General features: G+C 37.9%; 1 protein-coding gene across 10 annotated transcripts in view; it reads left to right on the forward strand.

Moving 5' to 3' along the window:
* LOC105464812 (baculoviral IAP repeat containing 6) overlaps window positions 1-15,866 on the forward strand; it is a 259,579-nt gene that overhangs the window by 42,237 nt on the left and 201,476 nt on the right. For all 10 annotated transcript variants that reach the window (XR_011611589.1, XM_071076482.1, XM_071076475.1 and 7 more), the window contains exons 7-10: window positions 3,739-3,961; window positions 4,040-4,200; window positions 9,063-9,121; window positions 12,497-13,891. Coding sequence is in view for 9 of the 10 variants with exons in the window: in XM_071076482.1 (XP_070932583.1) it covers window positions 3,739-3,961; window positions 4,040-4,200; window positions 9,063-9,121; window positions 12,497-13,891 (1,838 nt within the window). In the remaining variant the exon portion in view is untranslated. The remainder of the gene's footprint in view (window positions 1-3,738; window positions 3,962-4,039; window positions 4,201-9,062; window positions 9,122-12,496; window positions 13,892-15,866) is intronic.

The raw sequence follows: 15,866 nt of genomic DNA on the forward strand, positions 1-15,866 counted from the left end.
CAATAAATGATCTGGGTGTGGTGGCACACACCTGTAATCCCAGCTACTAGGGAGGGTGAGGCAGGAGAATCGCTTGAACTGGGGAGGTGGAGGTTGCAGTGAGCCGAGATTGTACCATTGCACTCCAGCTTGGGCGACAAGAGTGAAACTCCATCTCAAAAAAAAAAAAAAAAAAAAAAAGAGTGATGCTGTGGATGAGAGGGGGACCTACTGTATGAACAGTTTTCAATTTAAGTTGAGTTTCTGTTTGGAGTTGTCTTTCCGCATAGAATCCATCTTTATATATATATATATATAGAAACCATTTTAATATATATATATATTTTAGGTCCCTATGCCAATCCTCAAAAAGTTATTTAACCTATACCTGAAAAATTGTACAATATTATCAAATGTTATCTTCTTTATAAATATTTTCTATGGAAAGTTGATTAAAATTTCCAACTTGGGCTGTTCAAAACCCATGTTTTCTTGACATGGCCAGGGATTCAGGGATTCTACCTCTTCTTTGCACTAGCATTTGGGATTCCTCAAACACTTAAGAAGTTGATGGGGTCTCTGAAGGCCTGGGGCAAGTCCTCCAAATGGGTAGGAGGAAAGAGGATTAATGGAGGCTGGGGAGCCTAGGTACCTTCTGAATGATAAGGGGGAAAGGAAAAATTTGAAAGGGCGAATGGGAGTCATATTTTGACTGCGAGTTTAGATAGAGTTCCTTTGGAGGGAGGTTGAAGTTAAAAACACAAAAAAATGGACCATACCCTAGTAACTAGCATTTCCACTTCTATTTACCTATCCTAGGGAGTTAATTGCTCTTGTATGCACAGAAGCATAAAGTGGATGGTCACTGCAGTTAAAAATCGAATCCTTTTAAATGCCCATCAGGAGGGGAATAGCCCAGTAGAATGTGGTATATTCATATAATAGACTGTGGTCCAACAGTTAAGGGGAATGAACAGTAAGATCTCTGTTAATCACTCTCAGTAACTTTCAGATATGTTATTGTATCAAGAAATCTTTTGTATTAATAGAATGATTGGTGATTGAATACATGATAAAATATATATGTCATGTACAATGACACCAATTGTTTAACAATTTAAAACCCTGTATTTTATTTAAAAATTTTTTCACATGTACTTCCACATCATATATTTTCTATATGTACATTTATGTATGTAAACTTATAAAAAATATTTTAGAAATGTATCACTTAAATTTGTAATGATGGTTTCCTGGAGGTGGGATTGGAAATTACTGGGATTAGATTTTAAAATTGATATGGGTCTTTAGCTTTATTTTATATAGCCATGTGTAACTTGTATAAATAAAATTTTATTGAAAAAGTTAAAACTCAGGAAAAAGAGAGAGATGGAAAGTGGTAAAGTACGCTAGATTTAGCTAGGAGGGAACCTGGCCCAAATGTCATTTGCTTGGAGATGCACTGTAAAAGGATTAGGAAAGACATCTGCATATTAAAAATTGCCCAGGATTTATATATGGATTTATATGTGTAAGTTGTAGGTGCATGGTAAAAAGAAATACATAGATTGTAAGGAGTAGCATGTTTTATGTGTAAAGTTCTTTCTTTGACATGGAAATAAAACAATGAGTTAAAAACAATTTTAAGAAACATTTATTTTTTAAATTTTATTTTATTATTTATTTATTTATTTTTTTTGAGACGCAGTCTTACTTTGTCGCCCAGACTGGAGTGCGGTGGCGTGATCTCGGTTCACTGCAACCCCTGCCTCCCAGGTTCAAGAGAGTCTCGTGTCTCAGTTTCCCAAGTAGCTGGGACTACAGGTGTGCGCCACCATGCCCAGCTAATATATGTATTTTTAGTAGCGATGGGGTTTCCCCATGTTGGCCAGGCTGGTCTGGAACTACAGACCCCAAGTGATGCACCCACCTCGGCCTCCCAAAGTGGTGGGATTACAGACGTGAGCCACCACACCCAGCCTATTTTGTTTTTTAGATACGAAGTCTTGATATATTGTCCAGGCTGAAGTGCATTGGCTATACACAGGTGTGATCACAGCTTACTGCAGCCTTATGTTCTTGGGCTTCAGCAGTCCTCCTGCCTCAGCCTCCTGACTGACTGGAACTGTGTGCTTTACCATCATGCCTGGCTCATGGGTTCTTGTTTTGGTAGCAGGATCCTGACGTTTCTAATGCCTTATAATTATAGCTAATAGAAATAAAAATAAGGAGTAACCAGAAAGAAATACAAAGGAAGCATAAAGTTGAGCAGATAGGTGCTAAGTTGATCCTGCTTACAATATTTGAGTCATTATACCAGTCTTGATCTGAGGTCCTAGTATTTTATTTAATATTTTAATTTAAATTTTTAAATTTTTTATTTTTTAGAGACAGGGTCTTGCTCTGTCGCTCAGGCTGGAGTGCAGTGGCACGATTGTAGCTCACTGCAGCCTTGAACTCCCAGGCTTAAAGGATCCTCCTACCTGAGTCTCCTGAGTAGCTGGGACTACAGGCACATGCTATCACACCCACCTAATTATTTTTATTTTTATTTTTTGTAGCAATGAGGTCTCACTATGTTGCCTAGGCTGGTCTCAATCTCCTGGCCTCAAGGATCCAACTACTTTAGCCCCCCGAAGTGCTGGGATTACAGGTTGAGCCGCTGTGCCCAGCCTGTGTTTTATATTTCTTAAACTTGTTACATTTTTAATTTAATGTTTCTTTTTGTTCAGTAAGCATTTATTTGAAAGAAGTAGTGTATAATTTATTAACTTTACATTCCTAAGGCTCTTAGGAAATACATTTTATTTAAAAGTTATTTGTCTGATTTGATCGTATAGTGAATACATAAGGTATATTTGTGTTCTTAATTTATATTATTTTATTCATACTAGAGATCTTTCTGCTTTCAGATCTTTACTAAAAAACTTTTTAGTAAAATGTAAAATATTTAGTAAAATAACTTTTTGTGTTATGAGTGGCATTTATTGAGTTTCAACTGTATATTATTTATAGTTGTGGCCCCGATAGATATGGAGAATTTTAAAGTGAAACCTAGTAGTTAATCATTCAAAGCTGTAGGAAACCAGTGCGAGGAAATAACAAGAGTTTAAACAATTTTGTAGTATGTAATATAGCATTACTTACACTATAGCATTAGTTTCTCAGTTTTGTCTGAGATTGAATTTATAATCAGTTAAAGTGAATAACTGCTATTGTTAAATGTTTGGAATATTGAATGTGTGAATATTATAAATGGTTGAACATGTTAGAGTGATCTTCATAATATTGAATGATTTGGTTATATTAAGTCTTTTTTTTTTTTTTTTTTTTTTTTTTTTTTTTGAGACGGAGTCTCACTCTGTAGCCCAGGCTGGAGTGCAGTGGCTGGATCTCAGCTCACTGCAAGCTCCGCCTCCCGGGTTCACGCCATTCTCCGGCCTCAGCCTCCCAAGTAGCTGGGACTACAGGCGCCCGCCACCTCGCCCGGCTAGTTTTTTGTATTTCTTAGTAGAGACGGGGTTTCACCGTGTTAGCCAGGATGGTCTCGATCTCCTGACCTCGTGATCCACCCGTCTCGGCCTCCCAAAGTGCTGGGATTACAGGCTTGAGCCACCGCGCCCGGCCTATATTAAGTCTTTAATGATGAATAGTTTAAGTTCAGATAAAAAAAAGATGATGATCCTGGAGTTCTGTTTTAATGTACAAACTGAATTGCTTTATTTTTAGTAAACTTCTCCTTTCTTAATCTGTGTAAAGGTCTGAACACGAAAGACATTCCCCAAACTGCCCATTTGTGAAAGGTGAGCACACACAGAATGTGCCATTGTCAGTCACTCTTGCCACAAGTCCTGCACAGTTTCCTTGTACGGATGGAACTGACAGAATATCTTGCTTTGGGTCGGGGAGCTGCCCTCATTTTCTAGCTGCTGCAACTAAACGAGGGAAGATCTGCATATGGGATGTTTCCAAACTTATGAAGGTATGTTTGAATTTTGAAGTAACAAATTAGTAACTGAAAAAAAAATCAGTTGTAAACTTAGGCTTTTCATTTGTTTAGGTGCACTTAAAGTTTGAAATTAATGCCTATGATCCAGCAATTGTACAACAGCTTATTCTGTCAGGAGACCCAAGCTCAGGAGTTGATTCAAGGAGACCAACTTTGGCGTGGCTGGAGGACTCCTCTAGTTGCTCAGATATACCAAAATTGGAAGGAGATAGGTATGTGAGTTTGTTTTAGTAGTATTTAATAGATGTTAACATGTTTTCCTAAATTTTATATTCTCATAGTTCTAATAATTAAAGAGGAGGGTAAAAAAGTTATGCAGTTAAGAGATCAGAGAGTAAATGTTTGGTTGGAAATCTGAAATCTGTGATTCTTGAAGAAAAATCTTCAGAAACAGCATAGTTTATAAAATATACTTAACATTCTATCACAATCTATGTCAATTGGAAATAATTGCCACATTGAACAATAGATGATGAAAAGTCACATTGAAAGTCTAAATAATGAAATGAAATTATACTGTAGTTTCACCTTCTACTAAATCTTTTTCATAGAGCAGTTGAACTAGATGATTTCAGTTTCCCTTTTTTCATTAGCACCTCAAATTATGGCAGTGCTAATGAATAATAATAATGGAATAACCTGAGGTGAAGTAAGAAGCTCTAATTGTTTAAAACAGTGTACCAGTAGTCAGCAGTGAGTTGAGGTACCATAATTATTGCTAGAGAAATATTTTGGTAAAATTGCTGTTCTGGATTCTCCTTCACTCAACTTCTCTGAGAGATTCCTGATTTTTGTGCTGCATCTGATGTAGGTGGGGTGGGAGAGTCTAAGTATCACCCTCCTTCACTCACTTGTTTCCTAAGAACCACTACGGTTTTGACTGAACTGGGCTAGTAAGATTCTGTAGGTGGGAGGAAAAAAGATTCTGTAGGCAGCCATGTGAAATGGAGCTATTTAACTGTGATCAGATGTCTTGATAGACTGAGAATATCTGACTTCCAGGGCTCCTTATGTTACTGATATGTGATGGGTATTACTCTGTAGTCAGTGATTTATCATTTTACTTCACAACTCCTTTGGTGGGATGTACTTTCATTAAGGAGTAATGTAAAATTTTATTAATGGAAGTTATTTCATTAAAGGAATTAGTGGAAAATTTACAATATATGTATTACTTCTATCTAGTTCCTCTTGGTAATAACATTGAATAAAGCCTTGTGGTTGTTCTATTAATATAAATCTCTGTGAAAGCTTAATGGGAAAGCAGCTTAACTGTTGTCTTGAGTTTCTGACCATATTTTGCCAATAGGACTAGATATTAAGCATGCCTGATTTCTCTGATTTCTTAGAAGTTAGTGGAAAAGTAATAGAAGATAATGAAATCTATATGTCCTTCTAGGCACTTACTTTGAACTTTGTCTTGAGGTTTTGTAATTTGGGGATTAAAAATTGAATCAAAATATACTTCTAGGATTACATATACCCACACACATATAGTCACAGCCTCCCAGGTAAAATGTGCATTTTAGATAAACATGTATTCTGTATTACTAGTGGAAATACTCCTCAACATTATATGGGGTAACGTGCTTGAGTTGAGGTAATCTCTACTTGCTTTTAAGAAATGTGTAATCTAGGGTCGAAGGTCGGTTTTCTCTGAAGAAAGTCTCAAACAAATCATACAAAAACATTAAGTTAATGTGGTAGGAGGAAGCTGAAGAGGTGAAACTTCATCCCTAACCTTACGCCCCCTCTCTGCACTTCCCCTCCCCAAGAAGTAGGAGCAGTGCTGTTGGAATTGATAGTGAATATAATGAGCCATACTACCTCTGACTTTATGTGGCACAAGATCCAATATATTTGGTTATAAAATATACTATGTAGGTTTCATTAGCTTGAAGAATAATACATTAATTGGAAAAAAATCTAAGCTTATCCAAGAAGTTTAAAGTAATTAGCAATATAGCTTGCTTAGAATCGTTTTTGTAAAATTTATTTTTATTTGTTGTTTACATTGAAGGAATGAGGAATTGTTTTTGACCATTTTTTCTTAGAAGACCATATTTTTTTTCTGAATTAAGGAAGAAGATTTGGTAATACATTTAATTTTAATGAATTAAGATTTTTTTCTAGATGATTCACTTGTCATTTGTATATCAGGTCAGATTGGTAAAAATTTCTTGAATGTAAATAAAATTGTTTATGGGATTGCTATAAACCAAGGTACCCTTACTAGTATGTCTAGTTTTCAGAAACACATATAATCTTAACTAAACATTTTTACTTTAACTGTAATATTTATTTTGCATGTGTATTGCTTTGTAAAAAGTTTTGCAAAATGTAGAAGGCTTTAGTAAATACAGTGCCTATTACATAAATAGTGCATGCTTATTGCAGGAAAATGGGAAAATGCAGGAATGGAAATTGATGAAATACAGAGTAGTCATAATCACACTATGGAATTATAGTAACGTTTATATGTATTCTAGTTTCTTTTTAAAATGCATGATTTTTGGGTTTTTTTTTTGTTTTTTGTTTTTTTTTTTTTGAGACAGAGCCTCACCCTGTCACCCAGGTTAGAGTGCAGTGGTACGATCTCGGCTCACCGCGACCTCTGCCTCCCGGGTTCAAACGATTCTTCTGCCTTAGCCTCATGAGTAGCTGGGACTACAGGTGCCTGCCACTACTCCTGGCTAATTTTTTGTATTTTTAGTAGAGACAGGGTTTCTCCATGTTGGCCAGGCTGTTCTCAAACTCTGGACCTCAGGTGAGCCACCCACCTTGGCCTCCCAAAGTGCTGGGATTACAGGCGTGAGCCGCCGTGCCCAGCCGCATGTGATTTTTAAAAAAGTTTTATTGAAGTGTAATTTTCAAACCATAAAATTCATGTAAGTGTACAATTTAGTTATTTTGTTCATATAATTTTTTTTCTTTTTTTTTATTTGAGGGAGTCTCACTCTGTCGCCCCTTCTGGAGTGCAGTGGTGCGATCCTGGTTCACTGCAGTCTCTGCCTCCCACGTTCAATTCTCATACCTCAGTCTCCCGAGTAGCTGGGACTGGCCCGCGCCACCATGCCTGGGTAAATTTTGTATTTTTAGTGGAGACGGATTTCACCATGTTGGCCAGGCTGGTCTCAAACTCCTGGCCTCACGTGATCTGCCTGCTTCATCCTCCCAAAGTGCTGGGATTATAGATGTGAGCTGCTGCGCCTGGCCTTAGCCATATAAGTTGTGATGTAGTAGTTTGAGAATATTTTTGTCACAAAATATTTCAAAAGAATGTGATTTTACAATTTTTTTTTTCTTGAAACAAGGTCTTGCTCTGTCACCTGGGCTTTACCTCCTGGGCTCAAGTCATCCTTCTACCTCAGCCTTATAAGTAGCCGGGACTAAAGACATGTGCCACCACACCCAGCTAATTTTTAAATTTTTTTTGTGGAAATGGGGTCTCACTATGTTGCTCAGGCTGGTCTCGAATTCCTGGGCTCAAGCAGTCCTCCCTCCTTGCCCTCCCAAAGTGCTGGGATTACAGGTGTGAGTCACTGTGCCTGTTCCCTGATTGTATTTTTGAAAACTTTCAGAATAAAACATTCTTTGCTAATTTAAGGCTTTTATCCAGCCCTCTTTGAAATATCAAGACACCTGAATTCCTTTAAAACATACTACTACTTAATTTTAATTGTTCATCTTAGTACAACAGGTTAATATTGGGTTATTTATTTTTCTTAATATAACAGCCATTCTATACTTAAAACTTATTGTATTTATTTGGTTTGGACTTCTTCATTTTTGATAATTCCAAATTATTAGTATTTATTCTTTGGATTCGTTTTTACACTTACCCTATTTCTCTGAAACCAGCCAATGAGACTAATGAATTAGCAGCTGATTTTAAACTTTTTTACATTTTTTGCTTTTGTAAATTGTAGCACTAAATTGGTTTATGGGCGACTATTATCACCTGAAAAAACTAAAACAGAGAAACTTTTTCAAAAATATATAAGTGAATTTCCACTTAGCTGCCCCAAAATATTTCAAATATTGCCTTGGAGTGCAGTAATATCCTTAAGCATTTTCAATGCAGAATGCCAATTTATATTATGTATAAAATAACATTGTAGGCCAGGCGCGGTGACTTATACCTGTAATCCCAGCACTTTGAGAGGCTGAGGTGGGTGGATCACAAGGTCAGGAGATCGAGACAAGACTTTGTCTTGTCCTGACAACCCCCTGTCTTCTGTATGTAAAGGAGTTCTTAGTCTCTCCAAAACAAAATACAAAACAAAAATAAAATTTTATGTACATGTGAGTACACAAACATACACACGTGCTTATACAACTATTATGTTTGGTTTTAGGCTGTCCTGAATTCAGTAATAGAATAGTTCTTAACATTTTACTACTGCAAGCTGGTGCTTGATTTTATTAGCTGCTGCTGTCTTTTATATTTTTGTTTGCCCAAGCTGTCCTTAGTCACACAGTAGTCTTCAAATTCCTACAGATGTTATTATAGATTCTTAGAGGTTTGCACACCCTATTTCAGTTAGACATTTAATGATTTAAGAAGATTTTTGTCAGTGGTGTTAATCAGTTATGTTATCAAACTACTCTTTATATCTCATTTAAGCCAATTTTAATTGTTTTTTATGTTTGAGATATGTAGTAGTGATTTTAACACTGTACTTTCAGGCCAGGCATAGTGGCTCATGCCTGTAAGCCCAGCACTTTGAGAGGTAAAGGTGGGAAGATTGCTTGAGCCCAAAGGTTCAAGACCAGCCTGGGCAATATGGTGAGACCCCATCTCTGCAAAAATTCAAAAAAAAGTAGCTGGGCATAGTGGCGTGTGCCTATGGTCCCACTTACATGGGAGGCTGAGGCGGAAGGATTGCTTGAGGCCAGGAGGAGGTCAGGGCTGCAGTGAGCTGTGTTCCTGCCACTGTACTCCAGCCTGGGTGACAGAGTGAGACCTTGTCTCAAAAAAACCCAAAAAACAACTGTTCTTTTTTCTTTGCTTGCTCATATGATGTATACTTTTTTGGAAATTCAAATTGTTTACTTTGTCTTTTGATTTAAGTGATGATTTACTGGAGGATTCAGACAGTGAAGAGCATTCCAGATCAGATTCTGTGACAGGTATGTAAAAAGTATTAGATAATGTATTTAAAAAATTCTTTACACAGTTGTATATACAGCTAACTACCACTTAATTCTGAATTTCTTACTTAATGCTAACTCTAAATTTTTGCTAGTATACACAGAAGACTGAAATATTGTGTGTCAGAGATCTCAAATTAGTAGTATGTACATAGTGTTCCGTATTTAAAGTTTAAATGGTCCCTATTTGAGCCAAAGGAATTAAAGTGGATAGTTACATTAAATTTTTGTCACATGTCAAGTAATTAAATCTTTTTATTTGTATAATGTATTCTGTTAACTAAAAGTAGTGTTTAAAGCTCTTTATTCATATAGGTGAATACAGAACTACATTTTATTGTATGAAATTATAGACATTAAAATATCAAGTAAAATGCCTTACTAGCTTATAAAATATTAGGACAAAATAATATACTTCGTATTTTAATGTTATTTTGTAGGAAAAGCTAATAATATGCTTCAAAATAGTTTTACTATGTCAATTTAAATCCTAACTCTTCTACTTAATATAGTCTGATTGCACTTCTGCTATATGGCATAGCAGTATTAAAGTCTGTTAGAGTTTTAAGAATTAGGCCAGGCTTGGTGGCTCATGTTGGTAATCCCAGCACTTTGGGAAGCCACTGCGGGTGGATCACCTGAGGTCAGGAGTTCGAGACCAGCCTGGCCAACATGGTGAAACCCTGTCTTTACTAAAAATAAAAAAACAGTTAGCTGGGTGTGGTGGCATATACCTATCTCAGCTACTCAGGAGGCTGAGGCAGGAGAATCGCTTGAACCGGGGAGGCAGAGATTGCAGTGAGCTGAGATCGCCATTGCATTCCACCCTGGGCAATAAGAGAGAAACTCCCTCTCAAAAAAAAAAAAAAAAAAAAAAGAATTAGATAAGGTAAGTGCATATAAAGCGCAGTGCCTGGGAAGTAGCCAGTATTTTAAAAAAGTGACTGTTATTAACTTGTGGCTATTGTTTAATGTCAGATGCTGTGTACTACGGACATATATAACTTAAATCTTTTTAGAAGAGGAATGGTTTTGTGTAGTACAGTTCACAAAAATTATAGTTAACATTTGGTAGTAAATATTCTTTAAATTCTAATTTGTCATCAAATTTTTTTGAAAGGCACTAAATGGAACACTGGACAATTTTGGATTAATCCTCAGCAGTCTTTTGAAGCAGTTCTTAGCAATGAACAAAAAAATCACCAAATAAGGCAGGAAAATGCCCTTAAAAATGTGTAAATGTGTAATTCATTCTAGAAAAGTTAAAATTTTTTTTTTTTAAAAGAGTAGACTGAGGAAGCTAATGCTCTTTTCCCATTTTATTGTCCTTCTGCAAAAACTACTACTCTTTCTTTCTTTCTCTCTTTCTGTCTTTCTGTCTTTTTTTTTTTTTTTGACAGAGTCTTGCTCTGTCACCGAGGCTGGAGTGCAGTGGTACAATCTCAGCTCACTGCAACCTCTACCTCCTGGGTTCAAGGGATTCTTCTGCCTCAGTCCCCCAAGTAGCTGGGGTTATAGGTGCCTGCCACCACACCTGGCTAAGTTTTATATTTTTAGTAGAGACAGGGTTTCACCATGTTGGCCAGGCTGGTCTTGAACTCCTGACCTCAGGTGATCTGCCCGCCTCGGCCTCCCAAAGTGCTGGGATAATAGGCGTGAGTCACCGCGTCCAGCCAGACTGGCTCTTTTGTTTTTTTGAGACGGAGTTTCGCTCTGTGGCCAGACTGGTCTCGAACTGCTGACCTCAGGTGATCCGCCCACCTCAGCCTCCCAAAGTTCTGGGATTACAAGTGTGAGCCACTGCACCCAGCCAAGTTTTTGAACTCTTTCAAAAAATAACTCCTTGGTCTTGTTAAGTTACTTAAAGTGTGGGCTTCTGTTTTTCCTTTGTAAAGTGTTTGCTGTTATAAGTTTTTTTGATTCTCACTAGAACCTTTCCTTTGTGTGCTGTAGTTTTGTTATTTTCCCTGGGTCTAAGGATCTCAGTACATGTTTTTGCAATTATAATACTTATATTTGGTCAATTTTCTTATCCTTTTTCTACCTTTGTTCTTTTCATCTATGCCTGTTTGATTTTTCACACTTTAAACTCCTGAGCTCAGGTAATCTGCCCACCTCAACCTACCAAAGTGCTAGGATTACAAGTGTGAGCCACTGTGCCTGGCTTAAGTTGAAAATAATTTTGAGTCCCGTGAATACTTTTATGGTTTTTCTAAGGAAGTTCATCTTAGATTTGAGTATGTTTAAAAAAAAAAAAAGAAACAAAGAAAAAAAAATAGCCTGGTATCTATGGGGGATTGGTTCCAGGATCCTCTCTAGATATCAAAATCCAGGTATGCTCAAGTCCGTTGTATAAAATGGTATAGTTTTGCTTATAACCTATGCACATCTACATTTTCCTGTTACTTTAAATGATCTCTAGATTACTTATAATATCTAATACAATGTAATATTGAGTAAAAAGTCTTTATTGTTTAATGACAAAAAAGTTTGTACATGTTTAGTAGAGATGCAACCATCCATTTTTTAAAAAAAAATGTTTTCTGGCTGGGCGCGGTGGCTCATTCCTGTAATCCCAGCACTTTGGGAGGCTGAGCCGGGCGGATCACCTGAGGTCGGGAGGTTCGAGGCCAGCCTGACCAATATGGAGAAACCACGTCTCTACTAAAAATACAAAATTAGCTGTGTATGTAGATGCAGCTACTTGGGAGGCTGAGGCAGGAGAATTGCTTGAACCTGGGAGGTGGAGATTTTGGTCAACTGAGATCATGCCATTGCACTATAGCCTAGGCAACAAGAGCAAAACTCCATCTCCAAATAAATAAATAAATAATGTTTTCCATCCGCAGTTAGTTGAATCCGTGGATGTAGAACCTGTGAATATGGAGGGCTGACTGCACTTTAAATTTTTTTAGGCCGGGTGCGGTGGCTCGCGCCTATAATCCCAGCACATTGGGAGGCTGAGGTGGATGGATCACCTGAGGTCAGGAGTTGGAGACCATCCTGGACAACATGGTGAAACCCTGTCTCTACTAAAAATACAAAAATTAGCCAGGCGTGGTGGTGTGCGCCTGTAATCCCAGCTACTTGGGAGGGGCTGAGGCACTAGAATTGCTTGAACTTGGAATGCGGAGGTTGTGATAAGCCGAAATTGCACCACTGCACTCCAGCCGGGGTGACAGAGCAAGAATCTGTCTCAGAAAAAAAAAAAAAAAAAACATATATATATAGTTTTCTTTATCTAGTCATAATGTACTGACTGGATGAGTAGAAAAATTTAATGAAAACTTTAAACCACTGATTTTTATTTATCTTTACAAGGCTATGTCTAATGAACATTGTTCCTTTTTGAAGGGCATACATCACAGAAGGAAGCCATGGAAGTAAGCCTTGATATAACAGCACTCAGCATTCTGCAACAGCCAGAAAAACTTCAGTGGGAGATTGTTGCAAATGTGCTTGAAGATACTGTTAAGGATCTTGAAGAACTTGGGGCAAATCCTTGTTTAACAAACTCTAAGAGTGAAAAGACAAAGGAAAAGCATCAGGAACAGCACAACATTCCTTTTCCGTGTTTATTAGCTGGAGGTTTATTAACATATAAATCTCCTGCTACCTCACCCATTAGTAGTAATTCTCACAGGTCACTGGATGGTTTGAGCAGAACTCAGGGTGAAAGTATATCAGAACAAGGGTCAACTGACAATGAATCCTGCACTAATTCAGAACTAAATTCTCCTCTGGTGAGGAGGACTTTACCGGTTTTGCTTCTTTATAGCATCAAGGAATCTGATGAGAAAGCAGGAAAGATCTTTTCACAGATGAACAATATTATGAGTAAAAGTTTGCATGATGATGGTTTTACTGTTCCACAGATTATTGAAATGGAGCTGGATAGTCAGGAGCAGTTGTTATTGCAGGATCCTCCTGTGACTTACATTCAGCAATTTGCAGATGCAGCAGCCAACCTTACCTCTCCGGATTCTGAGAAGTGGAACTCTGTGTTTCCCAAGCCTGGGACTTTGGTTCAGTGCTTGAGGCTGCCAAAGTTTGCAGAGGAGGAGAATCTTTGTATAGACTCAATAACTCCTTGTGCTGACGGAATTCATTTGTTGGTAGGACTGCGGACATGCCCTGTTGAATCCTTGAGTGCAATAAATCAAGTAGAGGCCTTGAATAATTTAAATAAATTAAACTCTGCACTATGTAATAGACGGAAAGGTGAGCTGGAATCAAATCTTGCTGTAGTGAATGGTGCAAATATTAGTGTAATCCAACATGAATCACCAGCAGATGTACAGACTCCTTTGATAATTCAGCCTGAGCAGAGGAATGTTAGTGGTGGATATTTAGTACTTTATAAAATGAATTATGCCACTCGGATAGTGACTTTAGAAGAGGAACCAATAAAAATACAACATATCAAAGATCCCCAGGACACAATTACCTCGCTCATTTTGCTTCCACCAGATATATTGGATAATCGAGAGGATGACTGTGAGGAACCTATTGAGGACATGCAGTTAACCTCAAAGAATGGTTTTGAGAGAGAAAAAACGTCTGACATTTCTACTCTTGGACACCTGGTAATAACTACTCAGGGAGGATATGTAAAAATACTAGATCTTTCAAACTTTGAAATTTTGGCCAAAGTGGAGCCTCCCAAAAAGGAGGGCACTGAGGAACAGGACACATTTGTTTCTGTGATTTACTGCTCTGGCACAGACAGGCTGTGTGCATGCACCAAAGGTAAGTTGTTTGATTATGCTATAAATCTTATAAAATCCATGTATATATGGCATTTGTTTATGTGCATACCTAGTATGAATTTTAGATTCAAATAGATGGAGAGGAATTAATTTTTTTGTAATGAAGTGGTAAATCCTTCTGTTTAAACTGTTCTTAAAACTTTTTTCTACTGCCCTAGGTAAGGATTCTAACTGTAAATAAGTTAGTAAGTCACTTAGCAAATATCTTCTGCTTTAACCTCAAGAAAATAACATGCTTTTATTTAAGTGAGTCCCTGACTCTGCATCTGCTCAGATTTATGATCTTGGGCAAGTTACGTTAAATTCATTAAACCTGTTTTTATTTGTTTATAAACTAGGATAAGAAAGTCTGTTTCCTAGGCGTATTAGAGTGAAATAATGTCTATAAAGTTTCTGGCACAGTTATTGGTCTTTATTTCCTTCCGAAATAAAAATACTTAGCAGAAATTTTTAGTTTTGCTGAATACATTTTTTTTTGGTCTGATTTACTCCTGATCTTTGGCTAGCAGTGGATTAGTTTTGCAAAATTTGAAGCGTTATATAGATTAAGAGTGTGCAATTATTTTTTCTTTTTTTCTCCTTCCTTACTTTTCCTTTTCCTTTTCCTTTCCCCTTTCCCGCTTTCCCCCTTTCTGTTCCCCTCCCCTCCTTTTTTTCTCCCCTTTCTTTCCCCCTCCCCTCCCCTCCCCTCCTTTCTTTTCCTTTTTTTTTTTTTTGAGACTGAGTTTCACTCTTGTTGCCCAAGCTGAAGTGCAATGGCCCAATCTCAGCTCACTGCAACCTCCGCCTCCTGGGTTCAAGTGATTCTCCTGCCTCAGCCTCCCAAGTAGCTGGGATTACAGTCGCGTGGCAGCACGCTCGGCTAATTTTTTGTATTTTTAGTAGAGACAGGGTTTCACCATGTTAGCCAGGCTTGTTTTGAACTCCTGACCTTAGGTGATCCACCCACCTCGGCCTCCCAACGTGCTGGAACTACAGGCGTGAGCCACTGTGCCCAGCCCTTTCTTTTCTTTCTCAGGGTCTCACTGTGTTGCCCAGGCTGGAGTGCAAGTGGCATTATCTTAGCTCACTGCAGCCTCAATCTCCTGGGTGCAAGCTGTCCTCTCGCCTCGGCCTCCTGAATAGCTGGGACTACAGTGCAGAGCTGGGACTACGCACTATCATGTTCAGCTAATTTTTGTAATTTTTTGTAGAAATGGGATTTCGCCATGTTGCTCAGGCTGGTCTCAAACTTCTGAGTTCAAGTGATCTGCCTGCCTCGGCCTCCCAAAGTGTTGGGATTTACAGGCATGTGGCATTGTGCCTGGCCTATTTTTTTCTTTATGTACATTTTAAGTTAGGGAGATAAAGTAGTTTTTGAAAAGGATTACTGACAATATCAGGCAAAATGAATAGTTCTATTGATTGTCTAGTAGGAATTTAGAACTAGGAGATAGTTGAAGCCTAAGTGACTATAACTAAGGCATGGCAGAGGAATTAGGATTTGAGCAGAGTTATGTATGCATCTCATCTGTGGTTCTGATAGTAATTAGACTGTTTTTCCTCTCTTTAAATAGATTTCAAGAGTTTAGCCAAGGAACATAATGGTTAATGTAGTGGTTAGATTGTCTTCTTTGAACTATATGTAGTGAAATTGTTTTTTTACTTTTATTTTTATTTTTTTTGAGGCAGGGTCTCACCCTGTCAACAGGCTGGGGTGCAGTTAGCAATCTTGGCTCACTGCAACTACTGCCTACCAGGTTCAAGTGATTCGCCTGCCTTAGCCTCCTGAGTAGCTGGGACCACAGGTGCGCGTTACCACACTTGGCTAATTTTTGTGTTTTTAATAGTGATGAGGTTTCACTATGTTGGCCAGTCTGGTCTCGAACTGCTGACCTCAAGTGATCCACCTACCTTGGCCTCCCAAAGTGATGGGATTACAGGCGTGATCCGCTGTGCCTGGTGAAATTTCTGTA

The sequence above is a fragment of the Macaca nemestrina genome, chromosome 13 (assembly GCF_043159975.1).
Source record: "Macaca nemestrina isolate mMacNem1 chromosome 13, mMacNem.hap1, whole genome shotgun sequence".
Lineage (NCBI taxonomy): Eukaryota > Metazoa > Chordata > Mammalia > Primates > Cercopithecidae > Macaca > Macaca nemestrina.